The 17,064-nt window shown below is 40.4% G+C and overlaps 1 protein-coding gene across 6 annotated transcripts in view; it reads left to right on the plus strand.

Annotated features, from left to right (window-relative positions):
- Nucleotides 1-17,064, plus strand: part of PRUNE2 (prune homolog 2 with BCH domain) — a 256,673-nt gene that overhangs the window by 226,913 nt on the left and 12,696 nt on the right. For 4 of the 6 annotated variants that reach the window (XM_041742368.1, XM_041742375.1, XM_041742364.1 and 1 more), the window contains exons 12-17: nucleotides 2,763-2,936; nucleotides 5,951-5,959; nucleotides 9,034-9,136; nucleotides 9,743-9,874; nucleotides 10,968-11,054; nucleotides 16,670-16,768. In XM_041742368.1, the coding sequence (XP_041598302.1) occupies nucleotides 2,763-2,936; nucleotides 5,951-5,959; nucleotides 9,034-9,136; nucleotides 9,743-9,874; nucleotides 10,968-11,054; nucleotides 16,670-16,768 (604 nt within the window). The remainder of the gene's footprint in view (nucleotides 1-2,762; nucleotides 2,937-5,950; nucleotides 5,960-9,033; nucleotides 9,137-9,742; nucleotides 9,875-10,967; nucleotides 11,055-16,669; nucleotides 16,769-17,064) is intronic. The other 2 variants (XM_041742374.1, XM_041742370.1) reach the window with 1 other exon arrangement.

Raw genomic sequence — 17,064 nt, forward strand, 5'->3', positions numbered from 1 at the left:
GCAGTAAACCACTGGGCCAATGGGGCTGCCCTTAAGCATCCAACTCTTGATCTCAGTTCAGATCTTGATCTCAGGTCCTGAGTTTGAGACCCACCTTGGGCTCCACGCTGGGTGTGGAGCCTACTTAAAAAAAAAGAGAGAGAGAGAGAAGGGCACCTGGGTGGCTCAGTGGTTGAGCCATTTGCCTTTGGCTCAGGTCATAATCTCGGAGCCCTGGGATCGAGTCCTGCATTGGGCTCCCTGCATGGATCCTGCTTCTTCTTCTGCATATGTTTCTGCCTCTCTCTCTGTGTCTCTCATGAATAAATAAATAAAATCTTAAAAAATTTATTTATTTTTTTAAAAGATTTATTTATTTATTCATGAGAGACACAGAGAGAGAGAGAGGCAGAGAGGCAGAGACAAGCAGAGGGAGAAGCAGGCTCTTCGCAGGAGCCCCATGTGGGACTCGATCCCGAATCCCGGGATCACGCCCTGAGCCGAAGGCAGACGCTCAACCGCTGAGCCACCCAGGTGTCCCAAATCTTAAAAAATTTAAAAAGAACATGCAGAATATATAGAATGATCATACTTTGGGAGGGAAGTATGCTTGTATACTTCCCTACGTAATAAAAAGAATACACAGCAAACAATGAGTGAGAGTGGCACCAGTGATTTTTGCGGTTTTTCTGGACAATGTCAGCATTGTTTCAACCTTTATTTGCATTTTATTTTAGAAGCAGGAAAAATAATATGGTATACACATTTTTTAAAATGTGGTAGCCTCAGTAAAAGCATGCAGAAAACAAAACAGTCACCCCTCCACCCCACAGAGATCACATGGGTCAAGGTAGAGCAAGCCAGAAAGTCCCAAACAAGGATAGAGGGGCTGGTGGATGGCGAGTTTGTAGCAAGGTAGAGTGTGCACGTACAGGAACATTGAAGACAAGCCCTCTGGGTCTCGGGGCCCAGAGACCAGATGGAAAACAGGGTCCCAGAAAGGAAGTGAAGAGAAGCATCCAGGGGCCCTCAGCCAAGAGGAAAGGAGAAGCAGGAAGGGATTCCAGACTGAGAGTCCAATGCCGTTGGATGGATTTGTGCCAGTGATGCAGAGCTTGGTCTGAAGCCAAAGGTTGTTGTTTTCTGTCCTTAGTAAGATGAGGCACACTCATCTGGGAATGGAGAGGAAGCCAGAGTGAGGCAAGGCTCTGTAGGTGATGGTAGCTGTTGGTGTTGGCAAAAAAGGCTAGGATGGCTTCCCAGCTCAATTTCAGTGTGCTGTTCTAAGTCACGGATAATCAGACACATTTGATGTGTCTTGAGGAATCTTCCAGAACATCATGGCTTTGTTGTGGTCTCCTTACCGAGTACCCATACTTTCAGGAAACTGTCCAAGCTTTCCTTTATTTACCCGTTCACCTTAGTTTTCACTGAGAACTCTGTGCATGTTTCCAAGTTAAATGTGGAGTTAGTTGATGGAGGTGAAAAATAGAAGTCGTTGGGACGCCTGGATGGCTCAGCGGTTTGAACATCTGCCTTTGGCTCAGGGTGTGATCCCAGTTCCGGGGATCGAGTCCCACATCGGGCTCCCAGCAGGGAGCCTGCTTCTCCCTCTGCCTATGTCTCTGCCTCTCTCTCTCTGTCATGAATAAATAAATAAAATCTTAAAAAATGTAAAAAATAACAGAGGTATTCAGGCACAATTTCTTGGCCCAAGGAATTCCCAGCCTCACGGTAAAATAAAGAGAATGAGAATCACACACTCAGGGTATAGTGTGATTGCAAACTACTTAAAGTCAGTGTTTGCATGGGCAGGTTTACTACTATAATACCTACTGCTGTGCCTGACACATTGTGGCTATCTAGTTAAGTATTGTTCTTAATTATCAAAGTGGCATAAAATGAAAGAAGTACAATGTAAATCAAAAGTCTTTTCCCATGAATGGAAAAATAAGAATGATAATATGCCACGGAATTATTATGAAGGCTGTAAATAATCTTTTCCTTCAAATTATTTAAACATACAAAGAATAACCATTGTTAAACTCATAGATTAAGTAAAAATGAAAACAATTGCTGCTTATTCTTTTCAGAAAACTTAGCACGGTTGCTGTCTTTTTTTTTTTTTCTGGATGTGCAAGAGTGGGTAGTAAATGTTTCCCCAAAGAGTGTTCAGTGGGCTTTTTTATTGCCACATGTACCCACAAATTGGAATGTTATGAATTTTTGGCCTTGGAGCATTTCTGGTCTATACAGTTGTTTGTTTCTTACTTAATGTAAAATCTTTCTGTGGGGAATTTTGAAAAATCGATTGGAGGTAATATCATACTTATGCCCAAATTTACTTCTAATAGGGAAGGGGGCCCAAGTCCTTTGTAAGTTTTAGAGTCAGGGTCTAGGCTGGTGGTGTCATCAAGATACTAACCACTTAGGATGTGTGACCCAAGGAAACAAAATTGCCTGGGCTTGATAAATAGCCCTTCACCCCATGAGAAAAGTCCAGTCTTTAACCTGTGATCAAGGATGAATTGGTACCAGCCTGTCCTCCCTTGGCCCACTGAGGCAAGGCAACTCTAGCCCTGCATCTATCCCCACCCTCAGCTTGGCCTTAGAATGGATTTGGCTGTTCAGTCCATCAATAAATAAGCATCCTTTATGTGGTCAGGATGGTTGTGCAAGATGGGGAGTGCCATCAGGTTGACTCTGTCTGGAAATGGGTTGTGGTTAAACTGCCTCAACTGTGAAGTCTTGCTCCTCAGTCCTCCTGTATGCTTCACTTCCAGAAGTCTCCACATCTAACAAAGATTCTGGCCAAGAGTCAGAGTCTATTCCGGAGTATACAGCAGAAGAAGAGCGAGAGGACAACCGATTGTGGAGAACTGTGGTGATTGGAGAACAGGAACAGCGTATTGACATGAAGGTCATCGAGCCCTACAGGAGAGTCATTTCACATGGAGGTAGTCAAGCTCTTTGTGAATCAGGGAGGTGGGGAACAGGGCAGCCATATTTTTTGCTTAGATAATGAAAGAGGGTTCTTTGCAGCATGACGTCCTCAAAACCCTATTCTGCAGTCAATACTCAGGGGGCCATAGAGCAAAGCACATTACCTCAGACTCAAACTCTATAGACATCGGAAAGCCTGTGTAAAAAATAGCTTTCTAAAGTGAAAACTGCTTTTCACATCAAGTATCTGACGGCCTTAATCTTCTGGGCAAATTTCTTGAAAACTGTAGTCGTCCAATTTAATAATGTCTGTTTGGAACTCATATGGATCAGTTGGATGGTCTTTTTATTGAAATATAGTTGACATACACTATTCTGTTAGTTTCAAATGTACAACAGAGTGATTCAATACTTAAATACATTATGAAATATTCAACAAACTTCCAGCTATGAAATAAATAAGTCACAGGAATGATAAAGTATGGCACAGGGAATACAGTAAAAAATATTGTAATAATTTTGTATGGTGACGGATGGTGACTACCCTTACCATGGTTTGTAGGATTTAACTAAGTCTCTTCTGAGTCTCTACTACCATGGCCTGTAGTAAGATCAGTACTCCAGAGATGCTTCTCATAACGAAAAGGTCTTTTGATTATTCTTAGAAACTTTGGGAAGTCTCTTTAGACTCAGCCTGGTCATCTTTTTTCCCCTCCCAGAAGTTTGCTTTTCTATTCACCTGGGCCTAACAACAGGCTTTTCCAGTGAAAGCCTCCATCTGCTTAGGGAGGGACAAGCAAGAGAGAAACACTGTGTTCTGTGTTTCCAGTGCTTTGTAGGAGCTCCAGGAGCCTTGATTAATTTTGGAGCTACAAAAGTCAGATGAGCACAAGCAACACATTTAATGTTGTCAACTTTGGAAAACATAAATGGCTTTTTTATTTTTCTGCTGCATGCGCCCCTTTCCTGCAGTCCTGAAGCACCACCCCAAACACTCTGCTGCTCTAGAAAAAAAAGTGTAAGCTGACAAGGCAATTGTTGTTCTCTCTTCCTTAGCAAGGACAGGGAAATAAGCATCTTGGCACCGCATTAAGCCCATAGCTTTCGTTTTCTAATGAGCAGAAGGACATTTTGTTTTTCCGATCAGACTTCCCTCCACCAGCTGATTGCCCATCTTCCATCCATGCATTGTTCCCACCATGTAAGTGTTGAGGCCGGCCAGCGATCCGGACCTCAAAAGTGAAAGAAGATGCCCCTAGGTGCCCCTGGCCATGGCTTGCCTTTGCCCTGCCTCACTCTTTGACCTGAAACGATAATATGGCCCAGGGATGGCTGCCGTGGGACTGGAGGCAGTTGCCTCCAAGGGAAGCCTTTCCATAGCCTCACAGAATGGGAGGTCCTGATGTTGCTGCAAAGAGCAGACAACAGGCTACAGAGTCAACCCTTTCGTTCTTAGGACAAAAACCACAACCTAAACATCATCCCAGATCTTCCCAGAAGCACATGTCTCTCTTGAGCCATGCTTCAGATATTTTTGGTTTGTTGGCTTTTTTGGAAATAAAAAGAAAACAAAACAGAGGCCGACTGTAAAAGTAGCCCGTGCCCGTTCAAAAAAGGTCAACACTGGTAGAAAAGTCTGTCAAAGTAAATCAGGGTCACCCAGTAATAATCCATAAGAATGTTTACCACTCAGGTCTTAAATCAAGAGCCCCTTTGTTATGAGGAAGCGGCCTCACTGCTTCCCTGACTTCCCGAGGCCAGGTTATTTCTCATTCTCCCAACAGACTCACCTGCTTGTTCTTTCAACCACAGTGAAAGTAGCTGGGTTGGGTGGGAGGGTTGAGCTCAAGGATCTGCTGCCTGGCTCAGGAAAGAGTGATTATCATCAACCCACCAGGGGCTAAACAAAGCCACTGCTTCTGCTTCTCTTTGTGAAAGTTCAGCTTACACCTCAAGTCTAACCTGGTTTGCTGTGCCCTGCATCCCTGCCACCTCCTCCCCTGGCATTCGCTCCCCTCTGTTCTGTGTCGTGAGCTTGGTTTTGTCCATGTGACTGCCTGGTTGGTATGGAAGAAAAGGCCACCTTTCCTCCCCCTCCTCTCCCCCCCTACCAGCTCTGCCTCAGCCTCTTCCAGGAGCTGACCTGCATGAGTGTGCCTCTGGCTGCAGCCACCCACCTGGAACGTTAGCCAGATGCCGCCTCTTCTCACCCCCTGAGCAGCTTCTGTGCTCTGTAGGTAAAGACAGTTCAGATTTTACTTCTGAATTTGCCAAGGCTCAGGCCACTGTGTTGGAAGCTGACACCGCTTTCTTAGACTTCAGTGATGATAAAGCAGGACTCCCTAGAGACCAATCTACTGCATTTGTTATCCTGGCTTCTGATGAGCATTTAAAAAGGAGCATTCCACAGTGAGCAGAGGTCTTGTCTGGGGGTCTGATGTTTTGCTCTGAGGAGGTTTTCCCATTCAGACCAACAGGAAAATGGCAGCCGTACAGTGCAGATTAACCACAAGATGGTGGTGATTAAAATTGCTGCCTCACTTGGCTGCAAAGCCAGGCTCTGCCAAGTGTCCATGCCAGTTGGGCACAAGGTGTGAGAGCAATATTGCAACAAATAATTCAGCTGTCAGCTTTGGTGAGTTCTATGTGAGCTATTGTAAGAGGCCTCGTACACAATATAGAACAGAGTTCAACACCTGTCTTTGCTACTTATCACTCTGTGACCTTGGTACATGACCTCACTTCTCAGGCCTCAACTATTTCATCAGTCCAAAGAGGGTGATAAAGCCAGTGTCACCTCCCATGAGTCCATGAGCAACATTCCTGTTATCTACTTCAATAGAAGAACAAAAAGAGGTCTGGGTGGGGTCACTTTCAGGCCGGAAACTGGCTTTTTTGACCTTGGAACAGAGGATGCATTTAAATAACCAAGGACCGTCATACCAAACATTATACTGAGAAGTTTCCTTTCTTGTTTTTTTGTTTTGTTTTGTTTTGTTTTGTTTTTATTTCTCTTATTTCATTATAGGAGATTCAGGTAACTTCTCTACAGTGTTGCTGGACAAATAGCCCTGGAAAGAATGAGGAGAAGAGTTGCGGGCTGGTGTGTGTGTGTGTATGTTTTGTTGCGACTGTGACATCTTCCCTTCTCTCTCCATTCCATTTGCTGGCCAGCAAACTTGTGTTACGTCCCTTTCCTCTCTGTTCTGCCTCAGGTAAGGTTTGCACGATTGCCTCAGAGGGTCTCAGGAGGCCCTGCGGTGGGATTGCGGAGGCACCTCAGCACACACACCCCAAACTCAACTCCTGGGGACTAAGAAGAGAGTCAGATAAAATAACGTGTTTCAAACAACCACACTTCAAATGAATTACTCGGCTGCTGACAGCCAACTTGAGCAAGCTGCATATTTAGCAGAGAGAAATTGGGTTAGCGGACAAAAAGCAGATAGGACTACTCATTCCAGTCATTGCTCTTTGCCAGCCATGACGATCTGAAGTATCCCTAGAGTCTAACAAAAATGGCTCCTCTGGGTCTTGGTTTGGAAAGAAAACTTCCATGAAGAAATCGTTTTCTTCCTGTTCCTTTTTGATAGCTTACATTTTATCTCCTCCTGTTCCCTCCCCCCGTATCTTTTGCCTCTTCTTTCCTTCCCACAGCTACTCTGCCCAAAGGTACAAAAAAAACCCACAAAAAGGCAAAAAAAAAAAAAAAAAAAAAAAGGCCCCCACGCACAAAAAAACACATCTCCATTTGTAAATTTCAGGAAATTTTTCTGTAAAGAGATATTTCTGGTGCCTTTGCAATGAGCAGGAAGTGATGAGTCGATTCTTCACTAGTCCTTCAATGACATGAACCTGAGCAAACGTGACACCACAGCATTCTGAGGACAGACACATTGACACAAAGAGCTGAAATGCCATTTAAGATGACTTCTGCAATACTGTTTATAAACCTCATACTGTCCTTTAAAAAAAAATTCTTAGAAATTCTCCAGAAACAGAAAAAGAAACCAGAGTACCTGAGAGGTCATGATCTTGACACCCTGAGGCCAGGCAGCAACATCTAGAAAAGATGCTTCTGAAAGGATGCTTTTGTACTTGTTTGTAAGTTGGATTCATTATGTCTGTTATCTCTTTTAATGGTCCTGGTCCTTGTCATTGTGCTGAGTCTAAATTACATACCGTTGTGGTGGTTAGCAGTAGCGTAGGGAAGCCACCTTATCCTTTGTGGATTTTCATTAGGTTATGAGTCTTAAATGCAGTTGTTCGGTGAAGCAAACTCTTCTTGTATTAAAATATGCCTCCTTCTGCCATTTTCCTTCCCATCTTGTTCTAAAAAGAAGTTGGAAAACACTGGCATGTTGGAAAAGACAGAACAAAGCAAATAATCCATAGGGAAGCTATCCCAATCCGGTTTTGCAAACATATATTACACCAGGTGTATACTTACATAGGTAGCATCTTCTAAGACATGCAGAGTAAACACTGTATACAACAACCTCAGATTAGTCATACACACAAACCCATAATTTGATATATTTTTAGTTGGTATCACTTTCTTCCCTCACCTCTTTTGTGATAGTGTCATGCTCTCTATGTTGGTCGAGAACATCTTATTAAACTGCTTTTCAAGAGTTAAGCCCATCCGAGTCTATATCCAGCTGGTATTTTACTGCCATGTAATCAGCAGGGGGGTATTTAGAGTCCTGAAAAAATAAAACACCCTGAGTTCTGATCAGGCTGGAGGGCATGTCCCGTCCGCCTACTCAGAGCTCTGAGGCAATCTCTGTTTAATGATTCTGAAATCCAGATCTATGTTATATGGCAAAAATTCCAAGTGCTTAAAAGGGGATATAAAAAAAGGCGGGGGTGGGGGGAGCACCTGGATGGCTCAGTTGGTCAATTGGCTGACTCTTGACTTTCTTGGGTGGTGATCTCAGCGTGGTTAGATCAAGCCCCATGTCGGGCTCCATGCTAAGCATGGAGCCTGCTCGGGATTCTCTCTCTCCCTTTCTCTGTGCTCCTCCCCCTGCTCATGTGCTCTCTCTCTAAAACAAATAAATAAATCTTAAAAAAAAAAAAAAAAAAAAAAGACAATGCATTGCATCCATTTTTAAGCCTGAAAGATGTGTGAGATTTTACATATAAACCTGTGGGACTTTGACCAGTAGCTGTCATGAGTTTTAGAAACGAGCTCTGAGGGAACACAGAGCTTAAAGAATAAGACAGAGCTTTCAGATGTGGGAAAAATGTCCTGAGATGTCCCTATATTTTCCTTGACTCTTTGGAGTTCCACACTTGCCTTTTATCTCCTTACCACCACATGCAAACAGACCTCCACTCCCTGTCCAGGTTACTAGGAAGTAATTCTCAAGTTTTCCCCAAAGTATATATTTTCATAAAATTCAAAGAGAGGTCAGCATTAACCAGGCCCTTCTTGGGTTTGCTCCATTTTAAAAAGATGAGGCTCTAAATTCTGTGCACAGGTATTCTAGGCCTGGCCAGAACTTTCCGTGTGTCCCTGCACTATCTATTGAATTTGGAGACCCCGGGGATGCAAATGAACCAGTCCTCAAAATAAAAATAAAGGTGCTTTATTTGTGAACCTACTAGCATCTTCTGGTCACTGGAGTACATGCATCTGATTATATTGCAGTTTAGTAAATAGATTTCCCCTTTAAATTAACCAGAGTCTAAAACGAATAAAAACTAAAGAGGATCAAACAGATCTTCCCAGCCATTGAAGGACAGAAGCATTATATAAATTAGAAACCTGTAAGTCAAAACCTCCATTCTTTGACAAATTGAATACATACCCCATTCATGACGATGTACAACACATATAATCGTCCATAATAAATGGATATGCTGTATATGCAAATATATTCACACTGTGTGTTTAAGACTCTACATAACATACACTTTAACTACTGACAAGTAAATTTATGTTTGTACTTCTAGAACTATAGTCTATATCATACTCACTTAAAGATTTATCTATTACATCCATATACACACACTTGCAAGGCTTCCAGATTTGTCCTTTAGGTTAAATATTTTCTTATTAAGAGCTTTCACTTGGTTACAAATGTCTTTTTGTCTGTCCCCCAGGCTACTATGGGGACGGCCTAAATGCCATCATTGTGTTTGCTGCCTGTTTTCTGCCAGACAGCAGTCGGGCGGATTACCACTATGTCATGGAAAATCTTTTCCTGTGAGTGATACTTTTGACAAAGCGCTTTGAGTGAATGTCTGTGGCATGTCATGGCAGATAGAGCATATTTAAGAAGAGGAAATAGATGATGGAGAATATTTGTAGCCTTTGTTGAAAATCAATGAAATCTCTGTCAAGGAATATTGCTCAAGATTTTGTCAGCAGAATGAATTGAAAACAAAAAGAACACAGTTTTTCCTGCCCTCTAAAATTCTGTAACATTTCCTTTGGCTAAAGTGTTATTTCCATTCCCCAATAACATATTTTTAGTCATGATAACCCAGCTTTATTTGTGTCATTCACTTGTGCCCTTGGTATATAACAACATTGTTGACATTTTTAAAATTCAGGTTCTAACTTACACATTTTTTTAGTGTACCTGCATTAAAAAAAAAAAAAAGATAACCATACAAATAAATGAGCAATACTCACTCTCAGAGAAATACTCTTAGGGAACTGCATTCTTTTCAAGGTAAAGAGGTAATATACACAACCATTCTTAAATGTCATACACCCTATAATTTAAATGTTATATAATTAGAGTGTAAATACAATGAACTGTTTCATGTGGGAAATGAAAACACTCCTCTTCCTTCCTGTGATCAGATATGTAATAAGTACTTTAGAGCTGATGGTAGCTGAGGACTATATGATTGTGTACTTGAACGGAGCAACCCCGAGACGGAAGATGCCAGGGCTGGGCTGGATGAAGAAATGCTATCAGATGATTGACAGACGGTATGTAGGCTCCATTATTTAATCCCTGTCTTGACTTCCTCAATAACCCCCATTTCTAATTCCCTGTAATCTACCAAAACTGTGATCACCTTCTAAAAACACTGAATTATGCAGAGTTGAAATAATAAATTATACAAATATTAATAGAAGTGTCACTTGATGCCCCAAATCTGAAATAAATCTAGATTTTGTTAGATATTGTCATCTCAAACCTGGTGACCAACTCTGTTCTAAACTATGCATACGTCTTTGCCGCGTGGAGGTGCAATTGATGCTGATAAACCAGAGTAGCCATGATTCTTTATTGGTTTCACATGATCTTAATGAAGTTTATGTGCACTGGAACTGTTGATTTCAGCAACTATTGTGCTCTTATCTCATTATTCAGTGATAATTCTACTTAACTGCTAGCCCATTAGGTGCCTTGGTGCACCTTTTCCTCGAGATACTTTACTTCCATCCATACTGGCTTGACTAGAACAAAACATGTTATATTGCTAACCACCGGAAAATTATCATAACCATACAAACTTATGGTGTTTGCAGTTAAGTGTGGCATCCCCTTAGATGTGGCTCCTTGCATGATCTTATATTAACTAAGATCCATTTATTGATCCAAACACTTATAAAGTAGCATTGCTAATGCTGGAAAACATGCCCAAATGTCAAGAACATTAAAATGGTAATCTGAAGGCCAAACAACCACATGTTATACTGTTAGTTGTTTCAGAAGAAGAAACCAAGGCTCAATCGGCTAAGTTGCTAGTAAGAGTGTGTTCTTTTCAAAATAGTAAATATAATGCTGGCAAAAATGAAAAGCATTGTTAAGCAAATTCTAGATTTATGTGCTCCTGATATACATTCTATTTTACATTGATTCCTATGGGAAGTTGAGGTTGGCATCATCCAAATTATAAATCATTTCTCAAAAAGTATTTTTTTAATTAATTATGGTCATTCTATACCTTTCCATCATGTATTAGCAACTTACTAGAACTCTAATATTATAATATTCTTATTTGGGGTTACACTTTCTGTTTTACCTCCTACCAGAAAGAGGTTGTGAGTTACTCTTTTTCTTTTTTTAAAACAGGTTGCGAAAGAATTTGAAATCATTCATCATTGTTCATCCATCTTGGTTCATCAGGACAATCCTTGCAGTGACACGACCTTTTATAAGGTACATTGTTATTATAGAAAAACTAAAAGCACTATTAGTAGTTTTCCAAAATATGTCCTATAAACAAGAATTCATAAACTGAGGGAGTATTTAGGAAGACATATTTTGCCTCTGGCTTTCCTGGAAAGATATTTTGAACTATCTAGCAAGAGCCCTAAGTAAGAGTGAGCATTATTTTATAATGACTCTTTTCCCCCATTATTACAAAATGTGACCTCACTATGAAGTAGTGGGGTCTCCATGCCACATTACAGAAGGGTAGATAATACTTCTAAAGTGATATGGTATTTTGTAGAGAATAGAAAAGGAAGTATAACATGGCAATAGAGGGGCACCTAGGTGGCTCAGCAGTTGAGCATCTGCCTTTGGCTAAGGTTGTGGTCCCAGGATCCTGGGGTCGAGTGCCACATCAGGCTCTCTGCAGGGAGCCTGCTTCTCCCTCTGCCTATGTTTCTACTACTCTCTCTCTGTGTCTCTCATGAATAAATAAATAAAATCTTTAAAAAAATAGAAAATAGAAAATAAGGACAAACCAAGGACAGAATCAGGAGCAATGACTTATCCTAATTCTTTTTCTGAACACGGATCATATAGGCCACCAAACTTGGGGAAAGAGTCTGTACAGCCATTCTGAGAGCTTTTTTTGATTGCTCATGAGGATTCCTGGTCTCAATTCAGCTCAATTCAGTGAATATTTAATCACCATATATATTGTGTTAGATAGTGTATAACCTTACATTTTGGGGATGCAAAGAAAAATAAAACATGCCTCATAATGTAGTAGGATTTGGAACAGTTAAATGCAAGGGACAGTAAGTATTTCCTAGAGCTTTAAAATGAAATACAGTCTTATACAACATCAGGATGCAGATTAGATAAATGGGAGGTTTTCTGTTTCAAAGTTACTAATGAATTTCTAAGAAACATTCTGGTCATTTCTGGAGAAAAAAACAAAAACAAAACCTAAAAGTTAAAAACCTTTATTTATTTTTTACATATAGTTTACTGTGCCTTCCAGATTCATCCTTTTTTGTTCAGCGTACACTTCCATCTTTTACTTCCAACAATTGAATATCATCATTCAAAGCAGCTTTCCTCTGGCGAAGTTTAGTTCTTTACCATATTGTATTCAATTGCTTCAGAAAATCCTATGAGGGCAGCCTGGGTAGCTCAGAGGTTTAGCGCCGCCTTCAGGCCAGGGCGTGATCCCGGGGGACTGAGTCCCACGTCAGGCTCCCTGCATGGAGCCTGCTTCTCCCTCTGCCTGTGTCTCTGCCTCTCTCTCTCTGTGTCTCTATGAATAAATAAATAAATTTTTTATTTTTTGCATTAGAAGACTGGAAAATTTATTTTTTTATAATAAATTTATTTTTTATTGGTGTTCAATTTGCCAACATACAGAATAACACCCAGTGCTCATCCCGTCAAGTGCCCCCCTCAGTGCCCGTCACCCATTCACCCCCACCCCCGCCCTCCTCCCCTTCCACCACCCCTAGTTCGTTTCCCAGAGTTAGGAGTCTTTATGTTCTGTCTCCCTTTCTGATATTTCCCACACATTTCTTCTCCCTTCCCTTATATTCCCTTATATTCCCTTTCACTAATAAATAAAATATTTTTTAAAAAATCATATGAGGGGCACCTGGGTGGCTCAGTCAGTTAAGCAGCTGCCTTTGGCTCAGTTCATAATCATGGGGTCCTGAGATTGAGCCCCAGATTGGGCTTCCTGCTCAGTGGGGAGTCTGCTTCTCCCTCTGTCCCCCCCGCTCATGCTTGCTTGCTCTTTCTCTCTCTCTCTGAATAAATTAAATTTTTTAAAAATCATATGAAATATTTAAGATATACAAAAAGCCACTTATTTTAATAATAGAAAATGTTTTTGACAGTGGATTAGGAATCAGTGTACCCTGAAGAGCTTATAAAAAATTTCATGGTGGATGCCTGGGTGGTTCAGTTGGTAGAGCATGCAACTCTTGATCTCCGAATTGTAAATTCAAGCCTCCTGTTGGATGCAAAGATTACTTAAAAATAACATTTTTTTTACATTTAATGAGAAAAAAATAAACAGCATTCATATTCATTCACTAATGTCTACTTAATAGTTTGAGTGTTACAATTATAAAACAAATACATTTCTTGATAAATAACAAAATATTTGTTACTGTAAGGATACTGAAAAATAACTATAATTCAACATTATTTATTAAAGGGGCTTCAAGATAATAAATATAGCAAAAATAATAAAATTAGGGCAAATAGTATTGTGGTAAATTACAGAAAATAATGGTTTACATTTATTGAGTACTTACAGGTATTGTTTCATTTACTTATAGTGACAGTCCTCTGAAGGAGGACCTGTCTACTGTTTGCCTTATATAGGAAAAGTCCCTGGGGTTCAGTGAGGTCAAATAAATTGTCTACAGCAAGAGCCAGCAAACTCATTCTGTAAAGGATCAAATGGTAAATATTTTAAGATGTGTGGGCCATCTGGTCTCAGTCACCACTGTTTGACTCTATCATAATAGGTCAAAAGCAGTCATAGACAACATGTAGATAAGTAAGTATGGCTGCCTTCCAAACTTGATATAGGAACACTGAAATTGAATGTCTTAAAAAGGTTTACATGTCACAAAATATTCTTATTTTGATATCTTTTGAAATGTTTTCTTTATTTTTTAAGATCATATTTATTTATTTAAGGGAGAGAGTGAGCAAGAGAGAGAACAGGAGCAGGGGCAGAGAGAGAGAGACAACGAGAGAGAGAGAGAGAGAGAAGCAGACTCCTCGCTGAGCATGGAGCCCAACATGGGGCTTGATCCCAGAACCCTGAGATCATGACCTGAGCTGAAAGCTGATGATTAACCTACTGAGCCACCCAGGCGCCCCTTAAATATTTTTTAAAAATGTAAAAACCATTCTTAGCCATATGACTGTAAAAAACAGTCAACAAGCTGGCTTTGGCTCATGGGCTGTAGTTTGCCAACCCCGGTCGAATGTAATACAGCCAATAAATGATAGACTCAGGCTTTGAACCCAATTGTCTGCCTCATTATAAAGAAAACACATTACAAAAATAAATAAATAAATAAATAAATAAATAACACATTACAAGTGCTTAAACATTGTATCCTACTGTCTCATCCTGTGAGACCCTCTTTAAAGATCCCCCTGCGAATCAGTCTGTATAACTAATTTTTAGACCTGAAAAAAGAGGTCATTCAAATGTATTATAGGTCTTCTTGCGGCTGAAGGTAACACCTAGGATAAAGGTAGATGAGAAATTCATTTTTTTAAAATGTGAGGTGGAGATTGAGAGGTTAATGAACTCAGTTATTGTTCTCAGAAAGCTCAGGGCCTCGAAGCTGACTGAAGCAGTTAAGTAAGCAATTACAACGCAGAGTACCTTGAGGATGATAACTTAGGGTGAGGGTGAGTTGGGGGGTGACGGGGGAGAGTAAAGGTGGAAAGTCAGCGCCAAGAGAGGCATTCCAGAAGAATGAGCCATCAAAGTGAGTTCTGAAGTACCGATAGGACTGGCTAGCTAAACCAAGGTAGAAACAGCAAGAAGGAGACAATATAGCATGTCAGAACTGTACGTTCTAGTGAACATAACCCTGAAGCTGGAGGCTTTGCCCTACGCCCACTCCATCTTTTATCACAACCTGAATTTATCTCAGAAAGTCCAGGGGAAAAGGCCTCACGTAGCCTATCATTGGTAGTGTGTGTTCACCCAAGACTTATCAGGACTACAAGTGACTATATGGAGATAAAAGATATTCACAAGTCACAGCCAGTGGCCCAGGGTCAATCTGCAAGTAAAATGTGAAAGATAACTATACAGAGAAATGACCTTGCAAACACTTCCTTCTAGAATGAACAGTAGTTAAAAAGGAGGCAGTACAGTTGGCAGATAGCTCAGCATGATCAGCAGACTGGGGGAGGTCTCTTCATGGGAAAGTGTTCAAGAAAGTGCAGTCTTGATCAAGTTCCCTTTCAAGTGGAATTGAACTACATGCAATTGCAAGTAGTTCAATTCATTAAAGAATTAGTTTGCAATCATACACAAATGCCTTCTTGTAAAACATCCAATCATTAAGAATAAGACCAAGTGTTTCCTTCAACAACTACCAGTTCCTCTTCCGTACTCCTTTCCCAGTGGCAAATTCCTTCCTTGGTGAGTCTCAGTGGTATTTCACATTGTTTTCCATATGTTTACACAAATATAACATGCTAATGTTTAAAGGAAAGCTGCTCGTCATTCCGATCCAGTTACTGGATCATGTTTTTGAACTTTGGTCCATCTGAAATGAACTCTCCAATTAGAACTTAAAAGAAGAAAAAAACTTAAAAAAATAGTTAAGCTAAAATCTTAAGAAGAAAATGAGTTTACATAGACTTTAAAAATAGATTAACCTTGGTAGATTCTGAAAGAACTAATGACAAGATTTTTGTTTGTTAAAAACAAACAAGCAAACACAGCCAAACCCTAAACCAAGGACTATGGAGAGTTACCAGAACCACTGAGGGGCCATGCAATCAATGTGTGATGGAGAGTGTAGACTCTGGGCAATGGGATGGGTGAAACCAGTGATGGGGATTAAGGAGCACACATGTAATACTGGGTGATGTGTGGAAGTGTTGAATCACTATATTGTATGCCTAAAACTAATATAACACTGTAGGTTAACTAACTAGAATTAAAAGAAAAAGTTAAAAAAAAAAATGAGTGTAGTCATACTGCCTAAGTTTGAATCCAGGTTCTACCACTTAATTGAAGGTGTGACCTTGGGCTAACACTTTACACTCTGTATCTTGAGTTTCCTTATCTTTAAAAGGAAAATAATGGAGCACCTGGCTGGCTTGGTCATTAGAGCCTGCAACACTTGATTTCAAGGTTGTGAGTTCAAACCCCACGTGTGGCATACAGCTTCCTTAAAATAAATTTTTTATTTTTTTATTTTTTTATTTTTTTATTTTATTTTTTTTTAATTTTTTATTTATTTATGATAGTCACAGAGAGAGAGAGAGGCAGAGACACAGGCGGAGGGAGAAGCAGGCTCCATGCACCGGGAGCCTGACGTGGGATTCGATCCCGGGTCTCCAGGATCGCGCCCTGGGCCAAAGGCAGGCGCCAAACCGCTGCGCCACCCAGGGATCCCAAAATAATTTTTTTAAAAAGAGCAGTAGGGGCATCCTTTTTAAAAAGAGAGAGAAAGAGATCGGGTGCCTTGATGGCTCAGTGCATTAAGCATCTGCCTTCAGGTCATAATCTCAGGTCCTGGGATCGAGCCCCTTGACAGGCTCTCTGCTCAACAGGGAGCCTGCTTCTGACTCTCCCTCTGTGCTCTCCCCTCGCTCATTCTGTCTCTCTCAAATACATAAAATCTTTAAAAAAAAAATAAGACAGAATAATAGCACTTACTTCATTAGGCTGTAAGTAGAAATAAGTGAGCTAATTAATATAAACCACTTAAAACAGTATCTGGCATGTTGTAACTACTCAGATACGCAGCCTTTCTTTTCAGTGTTACATTTTTCAGGATTTTCAAGAGGCAACAGCCTTAGGAGGGATGAAGTAGCCACTAATGATATCTTTTTTCTTTTCTTTTTTTTTTTAGTTCAAAATTCAGCAGTAAAATTAAATATGTCAATAGCTTATCAGAACTCAGTGGGCTGATCCCAATGGATTGTATCCATATTCCAGAGAGCATCATCAAGTAAGTCTGGATGGTTTCCAAGATTTGGTAAGAAATACTGCATGTTTGGAGTAGGAGGTTGGAAAAGAACTCATTTCTGGAATACTGGGGAAATGACATCATCTTCTAATTAAAATGAATATTAAACATTTTTCAATAAATGGATAATTTTTCTCATAACCCATAGAGAACCATTCTGTTCTTCACGTAATCTTCTCTTGGGGTTCTTGATTATTGCTCATTCCACTTTGAATGAGCTACTATTTGGGGGACATCATGAAGTTAATCAGTGCACCTGTCACCTGTGTCTCCCACTC

Source organism: Vulpes lagopus, chromosome 2, assembly GCF_018345385.1.
Source record: "Vulpes lagopus strain Blue_001 chromosome 2, ASM1834538v1, whole genome shotgun sequence".
In the NCBI taxonomy this organism is placed as follows: Eukaryota; Metazoa; Chordata; class Mammalia; order Carnivora; family Canidae; genus Vulpes; species Vulpes lagopus.